Raw genomic sequence first — 20,695 nt, forward strand, 5'->3', positions numbered from 1 at the left:
CACGCTGGATCCATGCTCACTGGGGATGGTGCTGGCACCAAGGTCACCAAGGATGAAGCTGGTGCAGGATGTGTGGCACTGGGGAGAGACTTTTAGGAATGAGGTGATCCCAATTTAATCCTGCTGGGGCTGGGAGAATGGCTGCATCCCTGTGGTCAGAGTCACATCCATGAGGATGCTTCCAGCATTCCAGAACTATAGGTGAGAGCTCTGCCAAAAAACCTGTACCTCCCTGGCACCAGGCAATGGGATGGAAACCCTGATCTGCTCCCAGCTCAAGGAATATTGAGGGAGTAGAAACTCAAACTTGCCCATCAGGAGAGGATCTGAGCCTTTTCCATGCCCTGATAAAGCTCTGCTTGCCTCCTGGCACCTGCATGGATGCAACTAGTGATGATTTGGGAACTGCTTTGGGGATGAAAAGGTTTTTTTCTGGGCAAGACATCAGTGGTGGGAACATCTGGATGCTGAGCCCTCACTTTGGATAAGGGCCTGGAATGCCAAGACAAAGGGGAATGGCTTCCCACTGCCAGAGGACAGGGTTAGATGGGATATTGGGAAAGAATTCCTCCCTGGGAGGGTGGTGAGGAACTGGGATGGAATTCACAGAGATGCTGTGGCTGCTCCATCCCTGGAGGTATCCAATGCCAGACTGGACTAAGCTTGGATCAACCTGGGGTAGTGTAAGGTGTCCCTGACCACAGCAGAGGGTTGGAATTTGATGGCCTTGCAGGTCCTTTCCAACCCAAACCATTCCATGATTTGATATTCTCACCCCCCCAAACCAGTTCAAAGACCTCCAGCCCAGCATCTTCTGCTGATCTTTGCAACATTTTTGTCACACAACTGAAGCCTCCTTTTGTTCACAAACTCTTGTTTGAAATGAGCCACATCCCAATCTCCAAAATCTTTATGTGGGGTGACTTTGGTGTAAAAGATAATAAAAATAAATGTGATTTTACATGATTACACCCCACTGGCATGAAGAAGGCCACACTGAGAGGACACAATCCCATGAAGATCCCCCCGGTGCCACCCTAAATCTCTCTGGGATGGCTCCACATGACAGTTCACAGATGACAACCTCCACGTGGGAATAAAAATCCATTTAATTTCCATAAACTCTGCAGCAAGGAGACAAAGACTCAACAAGTAAAAACCCCCACCCGCCTGCTGACACGGGGGCATGGCAGCACTGAGGAGTTAATTTAATTTCCCTTTTCCAATAATTTGGCTAAACACCCTAAAATTTCATCCAAGTCAGGTGAGGAGCTGCTAAATTCCTATCAGATGCCCCCAGTATTCCAATGGGGTGCTGGGAGCCTCCCCTGCTCCAACATCAACTCACCCAGATGCATCCTCCAGGCCTGGCCACCCCAAAACCCCTTGGGGAACACCTCAACCCCCCATCCTTGGGAGCCTTCAGCTCCTTGAGGATGCTCAGATGATGGTACCTGGTTCGGCAGGTCTCCGTGGTCCAGGTGTTCCCAGCTGTGATGGGAATGATGGAGGTGACTCTCTCTCCTGGATGCCACCTAAGTGTCCCTTTCCCAATCCAGTGCCTGTCTTAAACCAGCCCTAAACCATCCTGGTTTAAGACGATTCTGTTTTGGCTGTGCGAAGGGCATCACCAACCTCTTCCAAGGTGGAATATTTCCCCTGCAGCACCGCGGGAGTGATCCCTGTCCAGTGATCCCTGTGCCCACCTCAGCCCTGCTCTGGGATTTGGGGATTTTTCAGTGTAACATTTTAGTGTTACATTTCAGTGTAACAGCCCCTATTATCCCAGAGAAGCTGAGCAGGTCCTTCCCTCACCCCTTCTCCCATGGAATTAAGGGAACTGGGCAATTTTGGGTGGGGGGGACATCTACCCCCTTTCTGGCAGTACCAGTTACCAGGGGCCACAAGGGACGTAAAAAATAGCACCTCCTAAATATGTTTAGGTAAGGAACAATCCTGGAATTTGAGTTGTCGCACAAAAAAATCCCCTAAATTGTGACCCACAGGCATCTGGGCTTCCTGATCCCCAGGGAGTCACCGTCACAGAGGGGTGAGTGGCACCTCCACCGCCATCCCCCTGGGACAACCAGGGTGTCCCCAGCTCTGTGGCCAACCAGAGGTGGTTGGTAGCCAAAAAAACGGGGGTTAGCACTGCTCTAGGATTGGGGGCTGCGGCCACGGCGCAGCCGCTGGGCCGTGGAGATGAGGGAGCGCAGCTGCACCAGCTTGAGTGGCCCCACTTCCCGGGGGTCCTGTCCCTCCAGCCAGCGCAGTGCCGTCTCCAGACCCTGGATGGCTTCCCGAGCCGTGGGCAGCAAAGGATCTCCTCCTTCCCCACCCCTTTTGCCACCAGCTGCTTCCTCCTCCTCATCCTCCTCGGCCCCGCAGCCCTTGGCGCCTTCCTCCTCGGCGTCCTCCTCCTCCTGGGCATCATTGTCCTCCTCCTGGGCATCACTGTCCTCCTCCTGGGCATCACTGTCCTCCTCCGCACCCGGAGCTGCGTCATCCAAGTGCAGCCAGTCGGACACTTCCTCGGGAGCCAAGCGCTTGAAGGCCAAGGCGGCCAGGTGGGTCAGGTCACTGAAGACCTTGCTGTCCCCTCCGCCTTCCTCCCCTCCTCCCGGGCTGTCCCCGTGCTCCTCCTCGCCGGGCTGGGGCTCGAAGGCGGCGCGCAGCCCCAGCAGCCAGCACTTCTCGATGGATCCGGGCGGGATGAGATCCCAGGAGAGGCCGGCCAGGTACAACATGTCCTTGAGGAGGAAGGCCCGCACAAAGTCCGCGGGGCCGCCGGGGCCGCCGCAGGACACGGCCAAGCGCAGCAATTCCCGCTTGTAGAGCTGCTTGAAGGCCAACACCACCCCTTGCTCCAGCGGCGCCGGGATTCGGCCTCCTGCTCCGGCCACGCCGCTCCCGGAGGAGCCCTTGGAGAGGAAGAGCGCGCGGATGGAGCCGTCCGGAGTCTGGAGCGGCGGGGAATCCTCAGCCCCCGGTCCGGAGCGGGATGGAGCGGAGCTGAGCAGCAGCACGGCCTTCTGCTGCAGGCAGCTCCGCCGCAGGTACCGCCTGACCCCGGGCACGAAGTCCTCAAAGAACCAAGCCCGCAGAAGCGCCGGCGCCAGCCGAGCCTCGGGGCTGAAGCGGTAACCGGCCGGGAATTTCTCCTGGTTGTGATGCCGGAGGCTGGCGGGGTCGCGGAGACCCCCGACCACCAAAGGCTTGAGTTTGTGGGAACCGGTCAAGTTGGCGGCCAGCAGCACCGTGACGCGCTCGCCGCGGGCCGGACGCCTCGCGGCGATCCCAGCACCGGGAAGAAGCTTCCAGAAGAGCCTGGTGGTGTTGGCGTTGTAGATCTGCTCGTCCCCGTAGCCGCCGGCGTCGGGCAGCAGCTCGGCGCGGGCGGCGGGAGCGCGCTCGGGCTCGGGCTCGGCGGGGAGGCCGCCCTCACCATAGATGCGCTGGCTGGAGATGCCGTGGCGCTTCTGCCAGCGCCAGAACCAGCCGTGGCTCGCCTTGAAGGTGCATTCGGGCCCGTAGATCTGCCGGGCGAAGGCTTCCGCCTGCGCCTGGATGAGGGGTCCGGAGAGCGGCACGCCGTGCTGGCGCAGGGCGAGGAACCAGGCGTAGACGGCGCGGTCGATCTCCTCCTCGTTGGCCAAGCGCATCTTCTTGCGCTGGGTGCCCACCTCGCCGCCGAGCTGCTCCAGGAACCAGCGGAGCTTCGCCTCGTCCTTCAGCCAGCCCCGGAGCGTGCCCCCCGGCACGCCGAAAGCCCGGCACACCGACGCCTGCCGCTCGCCCTTCTTCACCCTCTCGATGGCCTGGAGCTTGTCCTTGATGGAGTAGGCGCGGCGAAGCGACATCTTCACCGACACCCCCCCGGGTGATGCGCCGCTGCCTCCACCTCCTCCTCCGCCTGCCCGCCGCCCTCCCGCCATTCCCCCGCCCTCCTCCGGCTCCCCCCCGGGCATGGAGCGACCCCCGCGTCCATGGGAATGGAGGGCGCGTTATAACCGGGGAGGAATGCGGGGACGGGCTGGGGGGGGCGCGGCGGCGCCTTTGTCTCCGCTCCGCTCCCCCGCATGCGCGCACCCCACCGCTGCCGCTAAGCTGCTCCTCTCTCCCCCCTTTTTCCTCGCCAAGTTGGATTCTTCCTCTTATCTCTACCGGCGCCTTTGGGTTGTACCACTCTGCGAAAAGGGGACAGCGCCTCACCCCGCTGTCCCCCCTTGTCGCGTCCCTTTCCCTCTTGAGCTGTTCCACTTGGCTTTCACGAGAGGGAGAAGAGGTGCGCCAAGGGGGACAACGCGCCACAGAGAAGGCACAGCGCGGGGCCGCCTTCTCCCGTAACTCCCTCCGGAAAATACAGGAGATCATCCCGGGGGAGGCAGGAAAGTACCGTGGGGGAATCAGCGAGGTGGCGCACCCCCCTTTTCGCAGAGTGGTACAACCCACGAGCGCTAGAGGAGGCGCGAGGACGAATCCAACTCGGAAAGGAAAAGGGGAGGATGCGCATCCAAATAGTTACGGGCGGTGGTTCGCACATCCCGCTTCCACTCCCCCGTGATGTTCCATATGTCCCTTTTCTAGAGGGAGGGGACAGGCCTGGCGCTGTGCATGTGACATGTTGTGTCCCCACAGCGCAGCCCCTTCGCCCCCCCCCCCCCCCGCGTGCCGCGTGTGGTACGCGCCTCCCCCATAACCCTCCGCGCGGCGCGCGCCGCCACCCTTTATCCCGGCGGTGGCCAAGGGGAGCGGTGGGGCCTTCAGGGGTCAACGCTGCTGGTGAGTTCTGGTTTCCAGCCCCTTGCAGCCCCTAGGAATCCATAGACCCCCCACTTAGGGCCCTTTATCCCTCTCTCTGAGCCTCGGTAGTGGGAGTTTCGGGGGTCTCCAGAGCGTCCTTTACCCCTCTAGGGCAGGGGGAGGAGGGCTCAGAGGGCCCTTCAGGGTGCATAGGATCCCTTTATCATCTTAGAATCCCCAAGAAGGAGGGTGTGGTCACCCCTTTTATTGTCTTAAGGACACTTCTCCTGCGGAAAGAGGGATTTGGGGGTCCTCTCATAGGGAGTGGGGCTCCTTCCTTCACAGTGGTGGGGAAGAGGGGAGTTTCGGGGGTCCTTCCTTTTTATGTTGGGATCTCGCCCTGTTAAAGCCTCAGAAAAGGGAGTTTGGGAAGGTTCTCCCATTGTCTTTAGGGTCCATTCCATTCCCCCAGAGTCCTGAAGGAGGAGATTTGGGGTGCTCTTGGTTTTTGGGATAACTTTTCCATGCTTAGAATCCTAGGGAGTGCTGGGGTGATCCCCCTTTCTCCATGTTTTTGGTCCTTTTTCCCTTAGTAGGTCTGGAAAGGGGGTCATGGGAGTCCCTAAGAGTTCTGAAGGAAAGGATTTGGGGATGCTCTTGTTTCTTGGGATTACTTTCCCCACCTAAAATCCCAGGGAATATTGTGGTGACACTCCCCACTTCCAATGTTTTAGGTTCTTTTTCCCTTAAAAGTTCCGGAAAGGGGCATGTGGAAGACCCCTCCAAATTCCTTGTGGGGTCTCTCCTCACCTCACACCCCAAATAAGACGATGTGGGAGATCCCCTCATTATCTGGGAGATCCCGTTCCCCCTTCCAGGCCCAGGGAAGGGGGGATTTTAGGATTCTCCATGTCTTTGAGGTCCCTTTCCTTTCCCAGGATTTAGGAACTCTGTTACAGGTAAAGGGTGTGTGGACCCATGCTGGGGGTCTTCCTGAACCTTTGTTGTTTTCCACAGATTGTGGGGACATATTCCCTGTTTTTTTTCAGAATATTCCAGATGTATTAAAGCCTCACCTCTTCAAGTCTGGATTGGGTAGGGGGGGAAGGGATCCATGTTATTCCTGCCCTGGTGGGGAAGGGAATTCAGGGATCCCACTCATTCCCAGCTGCTCCAGGTGCCTTGAGGATCTGCTCCTCCCCCCATTCCTGGGATTTTTTTTTTGTCCAGTCACTTGCTACAAAGGGAAACTGGAGCTGCTGCTGTGTCCTGGCACAGAGCAGCCGGTCCATCCCATATCCCAACCCCCTTGGCTGCCTTTCCAAACTTATCCTGGAGCTGGGAAACCTGGAAAAACAGCTCCAGGTGCACCTGGGCTCTGCTGATCTCACCTGTCCCTCTTGTGCTGTTCCCAAATATCTGTCACCTTGGTGAGGTTTGTCCTCTCCCTGTTTTTTTTGGTTTTTTTTTTTTTTTTGATCTTGATGCTCAGGAGGGAGAGAGCCATTTCCAAACTATTTTGGGAATGGGCAGAGCCTGCTGTTGTGCTCCATGGGGTTTTTGTAGGATTACATCCCTAACTAAACGTGCTGAGGCTGCCGCATCGACGTTCCCAGAAATCCTGGATGGATTTGTTCTGTCACATCCAGGTCACCGATGATTTGGAATTGATTGGGATCCTGATGATCACAATCCTTAGGGATGAGAATGACAAAATTCCCTTTTCTGGGCTGTTTTGCTGTAATTCTTTCCTCTCCTTTTCCAGGTGTGTCCCATTTCTCCCTGACCTTCAGGTAGGATTTTTCCTCACCTGAGCTGATCATTCCTGACTCTTATTTTCTCTATTTTTCCTGAAGGTGACATGTTCCCAGTCCTTCCCTTCTGATTTCCTATATCCATGATTATCTCATTAGGAATTTTCAGCTTGGAGCAGAAAGTTGTGTTTTTAAGGTGATCAAAGATGGGAATTGTGGTGTTTTCCTGGGATGTGGAGCTTTGTCTCAATAGCAAAGGTGTTGATAAAGGTCTGACTTTGGGAAGAGCCAGTTTTAGGGAATGAAACCAGCAGAAGAGCTAGTTTTAAATGAATAAAATATTACATGCAAGTGTTAATATTTTGATTTATTTTGATTTCTCTGATGGCTCTTGAATGCATCCTGAATTTCTGGTGTGTGACTTATTCCAGTGGAAAACATTCCCAACGCCACAGTGTGGTTTTTAATTTTAAAACTTTGTGTTTGAAGAGGTAAAAATGGCAGTTGTGGGTGGAAAATGTTGAAAGGTGATGGTTTGTGTGACTAAAATCCCTTTTTCTCAGGTTCTTCCACCAGAACTGATGTACACAGAAGAGAAATGACATTTTTTTCCCAATTTTTCCTTGTTTAGAAGCTTTATTTCCTTGGAAATTTGGAGGTTTTCAGGACTGAACATAAGGTTTGCCTGCTTGGTTTGGAAGCAAAAAGGTGCTGCGTGAATGTTTGAAATCTCCCAAAAATTGGGATCCTGACTTCCATCAACAACACGTGCCAGGATTAGGATGGCAGGCTGGGAATTCTCAGGCTGCTGGATGGGAAAATCCTTTTGGATAACATCACAATAATGTTCCTTTCATTGTTATTTAAATGAAAATAAATTCATTTTCTGTGGTGTTGGTTCACAAACTTCATGGAGTTCTGGAAAGTTCATCTGCTCCAAACTTCATTAAATATGTTAATTAATTAATCCATTAATTATTAAATAAATTATTTGGCTGAGGAGCTGCTGCATCCATAGAAATTGGATTTTTTTTTCTCTAATTTTATCCTTTTTTTTTTTTTTAATGCTGTCGTAGGAGCAAAAAAAGTAAGTACCTTCTAGTTGTTGTGTGGTTTTTTTGGGAATTCTGGAAAATCCGGGAATGTCAACACTGGTGGGATATATATTAGGCGAATTACTGCAGAGTTTTCTTGGAAATAATTATTTTTGAAAAGTTTTTAAAATTAATTTCAGCTCTGTCAGTTGGAGGGAATCTCCTGGATGTTCCTCATTATGGAATTTTAATGGAATTCCTATTCCATAATTCACCTCATCCATGAGGTCTGCAATTCCAGGGCTTGGAGCTGTTTAAAAACTGGAGCAAAATCACTTTAAAAATACATTAAATAATGGGGAAAAATTAATTTAAATTTAATTGTAAAAAACTCAAATCTTAAATTTAGTTTAAAAATGTTTAGTTTTTTTTTCTGCAAAATCCCACAACTTTAAAATTTTTTTACTCATTATGATGTATTTACTATGATGAATTTATTTCTGTGTAAAGGTCCTAAAGAATTTATTGCTCCATAAAATAATTAAATATAAAACCAAAATAAATTCAAAATTTCAAAATAACCTTTAATTTTGGTTTTTTTCTTTAACTTCTAAATTGAAAACTCAAGTTTTAAGCGTTTTTAGCTAAATCAAAGTTTCCCAACTCCAGGGGAAAAAAAAGGAAAATCTCCTTTTGCCATTCCTAATAATTCATCTAATAGGAATCTAATTAATATTTTAAACTATAAAATTTAAATGTTTAAAGGCAAAAATTTAATTTATTAATATATAAATTTAAATGGAAATATTCAAGGCAATAAAGTAGGCATTTATGTGTGAATTTTAAATTAAATTTTAAGTTCAAACACTACATTTAAATTAAATTAAAATAAATTTTATATTAAATTTTAAATTTAAACTAAATTTAAAATATAAATTAAAATTTACAATTAAGCCTTGGACTTGAGGCTTCCAAAGTCTTCTATAAATTCTTGGAATTAAAATCTTTGAGGATATTTCATGTGTCTGGGAATTATATTTGGCAACCTGTCGCAGGTCAATTTTTATTAATTAATTTTTGAAATAATCACAAGATTTTCAGCTCCTGGAAAAATTTAATTTTCCAATAACTTGAATTTTATCCCAAAATTAAATCCCAGTGTTTCAGTAGCTGCCTTTTATTAGGAAAACTGAACCAGGAATAAACAACTTCCAAAAACTCAAAAATTGGAGCCAGTTTTCCCACAACTTTGCTAAATAGGGAATAAGTAACAAATAATTAATGACTAATCCACTCACTTGGAGTAATATGCGATAATTCCCAAGGACTTGAACAAATCCTGTGGGTTTTTTTTCCTTGCCTGTTGCCTTAAAATTTGGAATGATGGGGGGAATTCTTGGCAGGAATATTTTAGGAGAAAGGCAGTTTCAGCCACACTGAATTTGTAGGAGTTCAAACTTATTCCAAAAGAGAGAAATAAATGGAATATTTGTGCTTTTCCCCGGGGATGTTAATGGATAAAAAAAATCTCCTGCATGCCCTTGCTTTGCTCTGCTGCCACTACATTTGTTGTGCTTATCTCTCCATGCTGCCCATGGTTTTTTTTTTGGGAAGATGAGGACGCGGAAAAATCCCTGCTCCGTGGACAAGGTTTGGCTGGAAAAACACCGGAACGACGAAGCGGAACAGGAAGCACCGGAGCGGGAAGCGCTGGAACCTGAGGCCGTCAATGGGATCTGTCACGAGGATTCCATCGAGGGGGAATTCAAAGGGGACCTGAAAAAACCCAGGAATGGCAAAAAGCAGCGGAAACGGAAGCGCTCCCCGAAACCCAAAGCTCCGGATTCCAAGCTGGAGGCGATCCTGGCGGGAATGTCGGCGGAGCATGTGTGGTTTGACAAGCCCTTGTATGACCGCGCCGAGAGCGCCTACAGGAAAAAATTAGCCAGTTCCCAGAGTTGGGAATCACCTGAGACTGGAAAAATGGCTCAGGAATCTCCTGACGTGGCCAGCTTGAAATCCAGGCAAGATATTCCCAAGGCGAGGATGCTCCCGGTGTGTTCCCATGGGAACCTGGCCGCCTGTCACCACGTCGTCCAAGGGGTTTGGATCAACAAGTTTGACTTCGATAAGGCCGAGAAGGCGTTCATGGAGAAATCCCAGTTTTTCCTTCCTCCCAATGTCCTGGCCATCCCATCCATGGGGGCAAATTCCAGGCTGGGAACGCCAGATGAGGGCTACGGCACGGCCTTGCCCACCCCTGCCACGCCAGGGTTGGCTTCCAGCATTCCCAACTCTCCCCTGGCTTCCGTTCCCAGTTTGCCCAGCTCCGACCAGCAGACAGTCAACGGGAAGCCACAGATTGCCAACTGGGAAGTCCTGGCATCTGAGGTGTGGCTGGAGAAGCCTCTCTACGATGATGCTGAGAAGAATTTTTACGAGAAGATGTTGGACGGGCACCCCTTGGATAAAAACCCTCGGCGGCAACCCGGCTGCCCGGAAGCATCCAAGGACCACAACCTCGGGAAGCAAACTGGAATTGCTGCCACCAACCCTCAGCTTCCCGATATTGCCAAGGAAAATCCCTCCTGCTTTTTCCTGCACAAGGACAGCGAATCCGTGTGGCTGAATAAGGTGACCTACGACAGGGCCGAATCCCGATATTTCGCCCTGGAAGCAGCCAGAGCAGCAGAGAAAACAGGGATCCAGGAATCTGCTGCAGGAAATCCCTCCCATCCAGCTGCTCCAAGCATTCCTGCACCAGAAACGAAGTAGGAGAAATTTGTTTGGGGGGTAATGCCCATGCAAAAGAAACGGCCAGGTTGGGATTGAGCCGGAAGGAATTTGCATGTGGAGAAGACTGGGTGGACTTGGAGATGATCCCAGTGGGCAGGGAGCGGTGGGGAAATTCTTCTGAGGAATTCTGGTGGATAAAGGCTGTGTTTGTGCGAAAAACTGGAGGTTGAATGTTTAAAGGCAGGGCTGGGAAGTGAGCTCAGTATCCCCCTTTTTGCATGGATACAGCACCATCCACCTTTCCATCCTCTCATTCCATATAAAAATCAGCATCATAACCGGGATCCCGCTTGAAGAAGGTTTGGAAATGACTGGAATACAGTTTAGGGAATCACTCTGGTGGGAGCATGTGCTGTAGTTTGGTTTTTTTTGAGGGAATTTATATTCAGTCTGGTAATTTTTGGAATGTCTTTGGATCCTCTCCAAAGGCAGAGCTAAGGTACAGATGGATATTCCTGGGGAAAAAAAGGCCCTTGGAGCATCCGTCCTTATTTCTGAGACTTCTGATCCATGAGTTTTGTTGGGATTTGCTGGAAAGCTTTTAGGATCTTTTTGTCAAGGGATTTAGGGGTTAAATACCTTTCACCTGGTCCTGTTTGGGATAATTTCCTGTTTGGTCAGAACTGGATATTTGGGAAAATCCACATGTCTCTGTAAAAATGTGGGATAAATTTGTATTTAGGATTTTCTGTGAATGATCTTGGTTGAAATTCCAGTAGGTCCTGGAGATTTGGGTGTGGAGAGTGGTTTTGCTGCAGCTCCTGTGTCTGGTGGCCTCTGGTCTCTTCCAAGTGGGTAGATGAGATAAGAAGGGATTTGACTTCAAGAAAAATGTTTTTTGGCTTCTGTGGGAGTGTTTTATGGAAAACTGGGATTTGGGATGTTGAGGAGAGGCTTTGTTGGAGCCTTCTCCAGTTGTGATTTTCTTGTGCTGCTCTCCACCTCCTCAAACTTCTGCTGGCTCTGTCCCTGTCCCTTGCTGGAATTCAGGGCACTTCCTCTTTTCCTCCTTTTTGAGGGCTCTGTTTCCCTTCAAATTAAGAATTTAACCACCTTTGGATGCTGCTCCATAAAAATCTCCCATTTTCCATCAGGATGTGGAGTGTTTTGTGCTGTTTTTCCATGTAGTGTCAGGTCTGTCTCTTTCAAGTGTTGCTGATTTTTCTCAAAAGATTTCCCAGAGAACATGTGGATGCCTCATCCCTGGAGTTATCCAGGGAAAAGTTGGATGAGGCTTGGAGCAACCTGGGATAGTGGAAGGTGTCCCATGGCAGGGGGTTGAAACTTAGATGATCTTTATGCTCTTTCCCAACCCAATCCATTCCATGATTTCTATTCCCTTTTTTTTTCCTCCTACACAAACCACTTTCCATAGCATGAACTAGAAAATCCTGGGTTGTTTTTTTGTTTGTTTGTTTGTTTGTTTTTGGGTTTTTTTTTTTTTTTTTTTTTTTTTTTTTTTTTTTTTTTTTTTTGTGGAATAAAGTCTGGATCAGCTGATTCATCCCATCCCCACTCCATGCCCAGGTCAGGCAGGTGGGTGATTAATCTGTCCTGCTTTTTTAAGAGGATCCTGGATACTTTAATCCGCAGCCAAGCCGAGCTGCAGGCACAGAACTGGCTCCTGACTGAAGCTGTTAGCCTTCAGTCCTTGTGGGAATTCACTTTTTGTGGCTATTTTTCCCCCCTCCTTTTCCCAGGAAAATGGCTGTGGATTACTTCCTGCACGACAAGGTCTGGTTCGAGAAGTACAAGTACGACGACGCCGAGCGAAGGTTCTACGAGCAGATGAACGGCCCCATGGGTGGCCCCTCCCGCCAGCAGGTAATTCCCAATCCCAGGAATTCCAGAGTAAGTCAAAGGACATGATCCATCTGGGGTTTTGTGGGATTTCTGCATTTTGTGCTGGGTTTTTTTTTCCCCAAGTCTCCCTGGAGTTCTCTAAACTGTTTTATGACCCTTTTTGGATTTTTTTTTTTCTTCCCCCACTGTTTTCTGTGGGAGATCAGGTGACCCAGTCCCAGCTTCCAGCAGTTATCCTTAATTTTTCCAGGCTGCTGGGATCCATGGGGGCACAGTTTGAGCTGCAAATGTCCAAAATCCCCAATTTTATTGGCAAAGAGCATCCCTGTCCCCCTTCACCTAGGGAAAACACTGCTTTGCTTCCATTTTGGAGCAGACCTTTGGGATATTCCAAGGGAATACAAACCTAAAGTTTGAACAGAGGCACCAGAGCTCCAAAGATTTTTTTTTTTTGGGGGGGGGGGAGAGGGGAGTCTTTTTGTCCCTTTCTTTGTACTGGAAATATTCCGAGTGTTCCAGTGGAAGACTGTTCGTGGTACCGGTGAGTTGGGGAGGGGAGGGTGGAAGGGGAAGCATGATCCTGCTGAGCTGAAATATTTCCAGCTTCAATATTATCCCAAAATCATTCCTGTTCCAAGGTTTAGAGCTTTCCAACCTCTTCCCGCTCCTAACTGCTTGTGCCTTTGGAATGCTGAGTGTTCTTTCCAAGTGTTTACAGGGAAGCTTTTTGCTGAAATTACAACTTTTGGGCACGTTCCAGCTATTCCTGCTGCCCTTCCTGGCTTAGGTGCTGGCACAGCACCTGGGAGATGGGGAATAAGAAAACCTGGGAGCTCTGAATGAGTGCTGGAAGTAGGTTTTGGAGTGAAAACCTCTTGGAACAGTTCAACTATTTCAAGGTACATCAGGAGCTTCCAGTGAAGGAGTTTGGCCTGGGAGAGGTGGTTTGAAGGATGTTTGGAGATCCTGCAGGAATTTATCAGCCACTTCCCCTATGGAAAAAAATTCCTTAAAACCTCCTTGGAAGCAGCAGGAAGTGGGGCCCACCTGGATGTGCCCAGGGTGTTTCTCCTTTATTTTCTGTTTAAATCAGGATTTGGGGGTTTGGGGGAAATGGCACATCTCAGATCTTGCTGGTGGGGGTTGCAGTCTGGGAAAGGCAAGGAGTGAACAGATCATGTAATATCTAGGGAGGGGATCTCGAAATCCAGGCTAAGGCATGGCAGCAGGAGCATAAGGAAAAAATTCCTGGTGATCTGAGTCTCACCTCTCTGGATAGAGCAGAGTCAGGGTTGTCACTTCTTGCCTAGACTCAGGTAATATTATGGAAAAATCCTGCCTGAGGTTGAGTTTTTAAGGAGTTCTGGAGTCACTCCAATCCCCTGGCAGCTTCCCAGACTTTTCAGGGTAATCATAGGGAATTTAAAAGCTCTTTGACTGGATGATCCTTCAGGGCATGTGACCAGGGATTGCCCGATTTAGCCCCAATCCTTACGGCAAAAATCGCTGAATCATGGAAAGGACAAATCCCAGTTTTCCCAATTCCCTTGCTCTTCCTTCCTTTTGTTGGTTTCTCTTTTTTTGTTTGGTTTTTTTTTTTTTTTTTTTGAACTTCCCTGATGAATTTTTTTTTTTTTCCCCCATGTTTTAATTTTTTTTTTTTTTAAAGAAACTCTTGGTTCTTTCTGCACTGTTTGCAGGAGAACGGAGCCAGCACGATCCTCCGCGACATTGCCAGAGCCAGGGAGAATATCCAGAAATCGCTGGCCGGAGTGAGTACCCAAGCTCTCACCAGCTGGCTGCCTGCATCCCATTTTTTTTTTTTTAATAATCATTATTTTTATGGAATTCTAATCCCTTTAGATCATTTGGCTTTCTTGGTTGGAAGTTAGAGGAGAAGACCAAGGTGTGCAGCGCCGTGTGCCACCAGCTCCGCCCCCATCCCCATGCGCTGCTTGCCCGCAGCACTGCCAAAACTGGATTTGGGTTAAAAGAAGTCCCTGAATTGGGCTTTTCTTTCCATTTTTTTTTCTTTTTTTCCTGGTGGGATGTTCCCATGGGTCTTAACTAACAGGTTCCAACTTGCTGAGTGTGTGGCTCCTTTTTGGGATACACTGGGCTGCCACCTTCTCTTCCCTGTTTTGCTTCCAGTTTTAGGGGATGTGCAAAAAAAAAAAAAACCAAAAAGGAGTGAATGGATCATGGAATTTCCAGTGGAAATTTAAAAAAGAAATTCCATGGAATATAAAAAAAAAAAAAAAAGAAAAAAGGTGTTTCCCATCTGCTGCATCCAGGGAATTCAGCTTGGCTACAAGCTCCAAGGCTGGAGCATCCTGGAGGAGCTCAGGAATGTACTTTGTGGAGGTGTTTTTGTGCTGAGTGCAGACAAGAGCGTTTAAAAAAAAAAAATCTTCATTTTTGTAAAAGGAAGTTAAAATACTAATGAGTGGTTTCATGGGAAAGGAAAATCCATGGAACACAGCCCAGGTGTCTTAATTTCCTGCCTCTGCAGTAGGAGTCCCAAAGGAATCCATCCATTATTTGGCCTCATAATTCCCTCTTGGAATTTTTAGCACCCTCAGTTTCCATCTTTGATCAGTCCAATATCAGGGAACAAGGAATTCTCTCTTTCCCAAGGGGAATATTCCATATTCCTCCTTACACCAGTAGAAAGGAGCCAGACATTTGGGATGAATATAAGGAATCAGGATTTCAGCCAACAGCTTAAGGAAAAATTTTCCTGAACTGGGTCATTTTATTAAAAAAAAAAAAAAAAAAAAAAAAAAAAAATGGAGAAAGGAGGCCCCCATCCCAAACAGGGTCAAAAATTCCTTTGGGAAGAACTTTTGGAATTGGGCAAGGGACAGGGAATCTAAACCCAAATAATCTGGAAGTGCTGTTCATCCTCACCTTCCAGAGTGTTTTGCCAAAGATGAGGAACTTCTTTCCTGACTCCTGTTAAAGAGCTTTTTTTGGGAGAGAATCTGAGAAGTTTGGGTTATCCAGGTGCTGTAACAGGGAACTGACAAAGCAACAGCCCAAAGCCAGGACAGGAATTTTGGGATATAAATTGTTTGGAGACTTTTTGGGGATTAGTGTTGGATGTAAAAAGTTCCTCTGCTTAGATATTTTTTGTTCCTGGGAAAGGGTTGAAAAATAGTTGGAATATCCCTCAAAGATCATCATTAATCTTGGATCACCAGGCTGGACTTTAGGACATTTCTAAACTTCTTCCTTGCATTCCCAAACCTTAAATTTACCCTGTGTGATCCAGAGAAAAGTGGGAAGAACAAGAATCCCAGGATTTTTATCTTTCCTTCCTCCAGAGTCATTGTCAGGGGTCTTAGGATGTGGCAGGGGAAGAGTTGGCTGTGAAAAGATGGGAAAATGGGAGTTTCCCTTTCTGCTGGGAATTTCAGGCTGAGATTGTGTCAAAATGAAGGAATGAGCACTTGGAATATGATGGGAGTCTGGAGTTCCTTGATTATGAGGAAAAGCAAGAAGTAGAACAGGAAATTCCACCTGAACATGAAAAGTTTTGTCTCTGATATTTGAAATGTATTTTAGGGATTCAAACTTCAGGAAATAACAGATGTTTATATCCCAAGTTGTTGAGCTGAAGTCCTGTTTTGTACCCTTCATAATTCCCAGGGATTTGATTTGTTTGGATAATTAAATTTATGCACAATTCCAGCTTTCCCAAGCATTTCAGTTATCCAAAATATTTGAGATAGGCTGCAGCTTTGAGTTCAGTGCAAAAATTGTGGCTTAAAAATAAAGGATTTGAGGGCTTTACACAAGAGTGCAGAGGAAGGGAGGGAAGTGATGCTGTGGAACTCCCCACCTTTGGAATTTTGAATTCTTATCCCTGATAAAATTCACAGATGCTTGTGTGGAGCTGGAGGTTGGAAGAAGAATGAAAGAGGGAATGAGTTTTGTGTGCTGTAATGGAGGTGTGGTGTCCACATTCCCAAAGCTTGGAGCATCCTCAGGGAAGATCCCACAGTCTCATAAAGGAAATTTTTCCATCATTTTTGAGGATTTGTGACATGGTTGTGCCTCTTGCATTGTCTTACGGGTTCCAATTAAGATCTCCTGATTGCTTCAGCTTGGGACAGGTATTCCTTGCTCTTCCCATGCTCTTTCCTTTTTATTTTGAGGAATTGTTGACAGGGAAAAGAAAGCTCCTCTCCCTGTGCTGGCACTGCTGGGGCACCTCCAGTCCTTTTTAGGATCAATTTTAGGCCCTCATGACAAAAAGGACATTGAGGGGCTGGAGTGTTTCCAGGGAAGGGAATGGATTTGGAAAAATCTGCAGCAGGAGCAGCTGTGGGAGCTGGAAGGGCTCAGCGTGGAAAAAAAAATGAGGTTCAGGGAGGACCTTCTCACTTCCATGAATCCTTGACAGGATCCCAAGTGGGAATCAGGATCTGCTCCCAGGGAATGAGAGGACAGGATGAGAGGAAACCACCAGAGGGAAAATTTAGCTGGAATATTAGGAAAATGCCTCATGGAAAGGGCTGTCAAGTCCTGACACAGAGGTGGATTCCCCATCCCTGGAGGGATTTAACATCCCTGTGGATGTGGCACTTGGGGATGTGTTCAGTGGTGGCCTTGGGGAGCCGTTGGACTCCATGGGCTCAGAGGGATTTTCCCACCTCCGTAATTCCATGATTTCCATCCTTGGAGCATCAGGGCTGGCATGGTGTGATGAGTCCACAGTGCTGCATGAGCTCCCTGCAGACACAGAGATGTTTGTGGAGAAGATCCCAGAATTCCTGGAGATCTGTTTGTTTGTGTGCAGTGCAAGGCTGTTTCCCACCACTCCGTAACCTTCCCTTGCATGCGGCTCTTCCCTGTGCTTGAGTTCCCTCTGGAATGGCGAAACCTTTTCCCATCTTCCCAAACTTTTTCCCACTCTGCAGCAGAAGACGCCTGCTCGGAGCAAGGAAGTTCCTTGTGCCTGTCCCAAGAAACAGTCAGGACGCTCCACTGTAAGTGAGCCGTGCGTGGATGGAGCCTGTGGAAAAACAGGAGAGGATTTGGTGGGATGAGGATGGAGCAAGTTCTCCTTCCTCAGGGTTTGTCCTTTGCCACTGGGATAAACCTGGATAATGGGATCCCAGCTCCATGTCCAGGGATCTGCACTCACCTTCCTGAGCCTGAATCCACAGTTGAGGCATTGGAGATGGAATTTTTTTCCTGCCCCTTTGATATTTCCCAGCCTCATCCCCCCGCAGCTTGGACAGGACTTGGAGCAGCCTGTGATAGTGGAACATATTTGCCTGGATGATCCTTGATATCCCTTCCAACCCAAACCATTCCATGATTCAGACCTTTTCTCGTGCCTCATATTCTTCATCTTATCCCTGCTTTTCCCTCTTTCCATCTTATGTGACTGCTGAGATTTCACATTGGAATGAAAGAGAATAAATTATTCTCTCTTCTTTTCACTTAGAAATGACAGTTCAAGGGCAAAACCAGTTATTTTCTTTCCCTTTGCTGCCTGGAATTGATGGATAAGGAACCTCCTTAACATAAAAAAAGCTCTTCTTTTTTTTTTTTTTTTTTTTTTTTTTTTTTTTTTTTTTTTTTTTTTTTTTTTTTTTTTTTTCTGTCAAAATCCATTGTAAGCCAGAGTTGGAATAATTATTCCTTCAGGATGTGTTAAAGCAGATTGAAATGGTTAGGAGAGGAATTAAAGGCTGGGCTGGGGAAGGTGGGAGTGTAGAATTCCTGGGATCTTTCCAGCTTTCCCAGTGTTATCTTAGGAAGGTCATTCCTGTCCCTCAGTGGCTTGGGAGAGGAGACCAAGGGACTCCAAGATTTTTAAGGGGCTTGGTGTGAAATTTTACATAAATTTTATGTGGTTTTGGTGGCATTTTGGGATCTGAGAGTGGGAAAAATGATTTTATCCTTTGCTCCTTGGTGCCAGCTGAAATTCCTCGAGATTTAGTCCATGCTTCATTTTATAGACCTGCTCCATTAGTTTCTATCCTAATTTAGAAAAAATATTCTTGGTTTTAGTTCAGCTCCTGAACTCACTCCCTCCCTGAAGACATGACTCTGCTTTGCTTCATGGATTTTTAGGGAGGAGAGGAAACAACTCAATTTCATCCTGGTTTTCCTTGTTGCAGAGCGCAAGCACAACCTCTGGACCTGCTGGTGACCAAAATGAGCTCCTGTCCCGAATTTCCCACCTGGAAGTGGAAAACCAGAACCTCCGCAGTGGTGAGTGGGAGAATTCCTTGTCCTGGCTAGAGATATGACATGCAACTGGGAATTTGAAGTAATTCTCCCCTCCTTTTTCCAGTCGTTGCAGACCTCCAGAAGGCCATTTTCAAGCTGGAAAGCCGCCTGAACGCTCTGGAGAAATCTTCAACTTCCCACCAGCCCTCATCTGTTCCTCCAACCCAGGTGAGCCTTGGAAAAAAGCTGGTATTTTTCTCTTAAAAATTAAAACCAAAGATCCCTGTGGACAAACGTCCTGTTTTGATAAGTCTGTATAAACCCCACAGCGTGGGGGATAACTCCATATATATATATATATATATATATATATATATATATATATGTATATATAGATAAATCCAGCATGGAGGATTGTTCAGTGTCCCAAGCAGTGGAGATTCCCATTCCTGAGCTTCTTTGTGGCTGCTCTGCTCCAGCTCCAGGTTAATCTTTTCCCTCTTTTTCCCTTAAAAAAACCCCTCGGATCTGGTGAAGAAAGTGGAACCGTTCAGTGTTCCCTCCAAAAAAGTGGAGCTCCCGGCCAAGAAAGCCGAGCCAGCTGCTGCTGAGGAGGATGAGGACGATGACATTGACCTTTTTGGGAGTGATGATGAGGAGGAAGACCAGGAAGCTGCCAAAGTCCGGGAAGAGCGGCTCCGGCAGTACGCCGAGAAGAAAGCCAAGAAGCCGGGACTCATCGCCAAGTCTTCCATCCTGCTGGATGTGAAGCCGGTGAGTGGCTTTTGGAATTTGGGAGCTCTGGGAGTGAGGCTGGGAATCCCCTCTCATCCAAGTGGATGGTGGTGGCACTTGTGGATTTCCAAACAAGGCTGGGAGCGAGGTGGGATTTGTTGGTGCAGAAGCCTGGAATGGGTTTGGATGGATGGGACCTTAAATCCCATTTCATTCCATAAGCAGGGACACTTTCTACTATCCCAGGTCGCTCCAACCTGGCCTTGGACACTTCCAAGACTGGGGCAGCCACAGCCTTTCTGGGAATTCCATTCCAGGGTGTCACCAGCTTCCCAGGGAGGAATTTCTTCCTGATATTCCATCTAATCTCACTCTATTTCAGTTTAAAACCATTCTCCCTTGCCCTGTAACTCCATCCTTGTCCAAAGTCCCTCTCCAGCTCTCTTGGATCTCCTTGAGGAAACCGGAAGGGGCTCCAAGATCTTCTGGAGCTTTCTCCAGCCAAGAAAGGGCACTTTGGATCAGTTGTGACATTACCAGAGGTGTCACCTGGATACCCCTTGGAGCTGCTGATGATCCCCAAGAAAACACTAAATCCTCCTAATTCCCATTTTTCCAGTGGGATGACGAGACTGACATGGCCAAGATGGAGGAGTGTGTCCGGTCCATCCACATGGATGGGTTGGTGTGGGGAGCCTCCAAACTGGTCCCTGTTGGATATGGCATCAAGAAACTCCAAATCCAGTGCGTGGTGGAGGATGAGAAAGTTGGGACAGACATCCTGGAGGAGGAGATCACCAAGTTTGAGGACTACGTAAGTCTTGGAATGGGATGTGGGAAGGGCCTGGAACCCATGGGAGGGGGGTTAACTCAGGTGTGTTTTCCTGGCAACACCTGGATGACTCCAGCTTTTGTCCCCTTCCAGGTGCAGAGCGTGGACATTGCTGCATTTAACAAGATTTAGAAGGAAAAATTGTATCCTCGTCCTCTGAACCCAGAACTAATAAAGAAACATTGGGAGTGCACCTTGGGTCATGAGTTTTCCGCTTGGGTGCAGCTTCTCCAGAGGGATTTAGTGGGAGATTTTGGGATATTTGAGCAACCTGGGCTAGTAGAAGGTGTCTCTGCCCATTGCAGGGGATTGGAATGAGAGATATTTTTAAGGTCTTTTCCAACCTAAACCATTCCATGATTTCCTCATCTTTCATGGAAGGAAAGATCTCAAGACATGCACCTGAATTTTGGGGCTGGAATGAAGGTCTCAGGGTGTTTCCAGACACCTTTCCCAAGATTTAGAGACCCCAGTCACTCTCTACAAAAAAACAGGATGAATAACCAGGAAGCAGCCAGGAATTGCTGGTTTGGGATGGATCCCTCTTTTCCCAGTGATTCCCTGCCCACTTTAGTTGAGCGTGGCCTAGCGAGGGGACAGGTGACATTCCTGACTTAGGGAACACGAGGTCTGTCCCAGTGCCAGAGTCCAAGGTCTGGGGCCACCAAGGCACGCAAGAAGCCCCATGGGATTGCGCTGCAAGGCTGTCCCTTGTCCTGGTGGGGCCAGTCACTTGATATGTGACACGTGTCCCTTGCAGGGTCCTGCCACGCCCAGAGCAATGCTGGGGGGGCCACTTGTCCCCTGTG

At 48.2% G+C, this 20,695-nt stretch overlaps 2 protein-coding genes across 6 annotated transcripts; one reads left to right on the forward strand and one right to left on the reverse strand.

Moving 5' to 3' along the window:
- Window positions 1-2,156: 2,156 nt before the first annotated feature.
- Window positions 2,157-3,968, reverse strand: TIGD5 (tigger transposable element derived 5; the record flags this gene model as incomplete). The annotated part of the gene is made up of 2 exons (XM_083864231.1): window positions 2,157-2,288; window positions 2,358-3,968. The coding sequence occupies 2 exons, from the start codon at window positions 3,966-3,968 to the stop codon at window positions 2,157-2,159; spliced, it is 1,743 nt and encodes a 580-aa protein (XP_083720357.1).
- A 720-nt stretch (window positions 3,969-4,688) lies between these two features.
- Window positions 4,689-20,079, forward strand: EEF1D (eukaryotic translation elongation factor 1 delta). Of its 5 annotated transcripts, XM_083869697.1 has the most exons (10): window positions 4,708-4,782; window positions 6,509-6,536; window positions 12,028-12,151; window positions 13,831-13,902; window positions 17,056-17,124; window positions 18,268-18,361; window positions 18,444-18,547; window positions 18,857-19,093; window positions 19,674-19,868; window positions 19,980-20,079. In XM_083869697.1, the coding sequence occupies exons 3-10, from the start codon at window positions 12,032-12,034 to the stop codon at window positions 20,016-20,018; spliced, it is 930 nt and encodes a 309-aa protein (XP_083725823.1). In that variant the 5' UTR covers window positions 4,708-4,782; window positions 6,509-6,536; window positions 12,028-12,031; the 3' UTR covers window positions 20,019-20,079. The 5 variants fall into 5 exon arrangements, with proteins under 5 accessions (XP_083725822.1, XP_083725824.1, XP_083725825.1 ...); XM_083869696.1 differs by lacking the exon at window positions 6,509-6,536 and having other exon boundaries at window positions 4,689-4,782; XM_083869698.1 differs by lacking the exons at window positions 6,509-6,536; window positions 17,056-17,124 and having other exon boundaries at window positions 4,689-4,782.
- Window positions 20,080-20,695: the final 616 nt, after the last annotated feature.

Source organism: Zosterops lateralis, assembly GCF_965231275.1.
Source record: "Zosterops lateralis genome assembly, chromosome: 1".
Classification (NCBI taxonomy): domain Eukaryota; kingdom Metazoa; phylum Chordata; class Aves; order Passeriformes; family Zosteropidae; genus Zosterops; species Zosterops lateralis.

Coding starts and splice junctions, on each gene's coding strand:
- EEF1D (XM_083869696.1), top strand. CDS start 12,032: ATGGCTGTGGATTACTTCCTGCACGACAAGGTCTGGTTCGAGAAGTAC. Junction 18,548..18,856: donor CATCTGTTCCTCCAACCCAG/GTGAGCCTTGGA, acceptor GATCTGGTGAAG/AAAGTGGAACCGTTCAGTGT. Junction 19,869..19,979: donor TCACCAAGTTTGAGGACTAC/GTAAGTCTTGGA, acceptor GTCCCCTTCCAG/GTGCAGAGCGTGGACATTGC.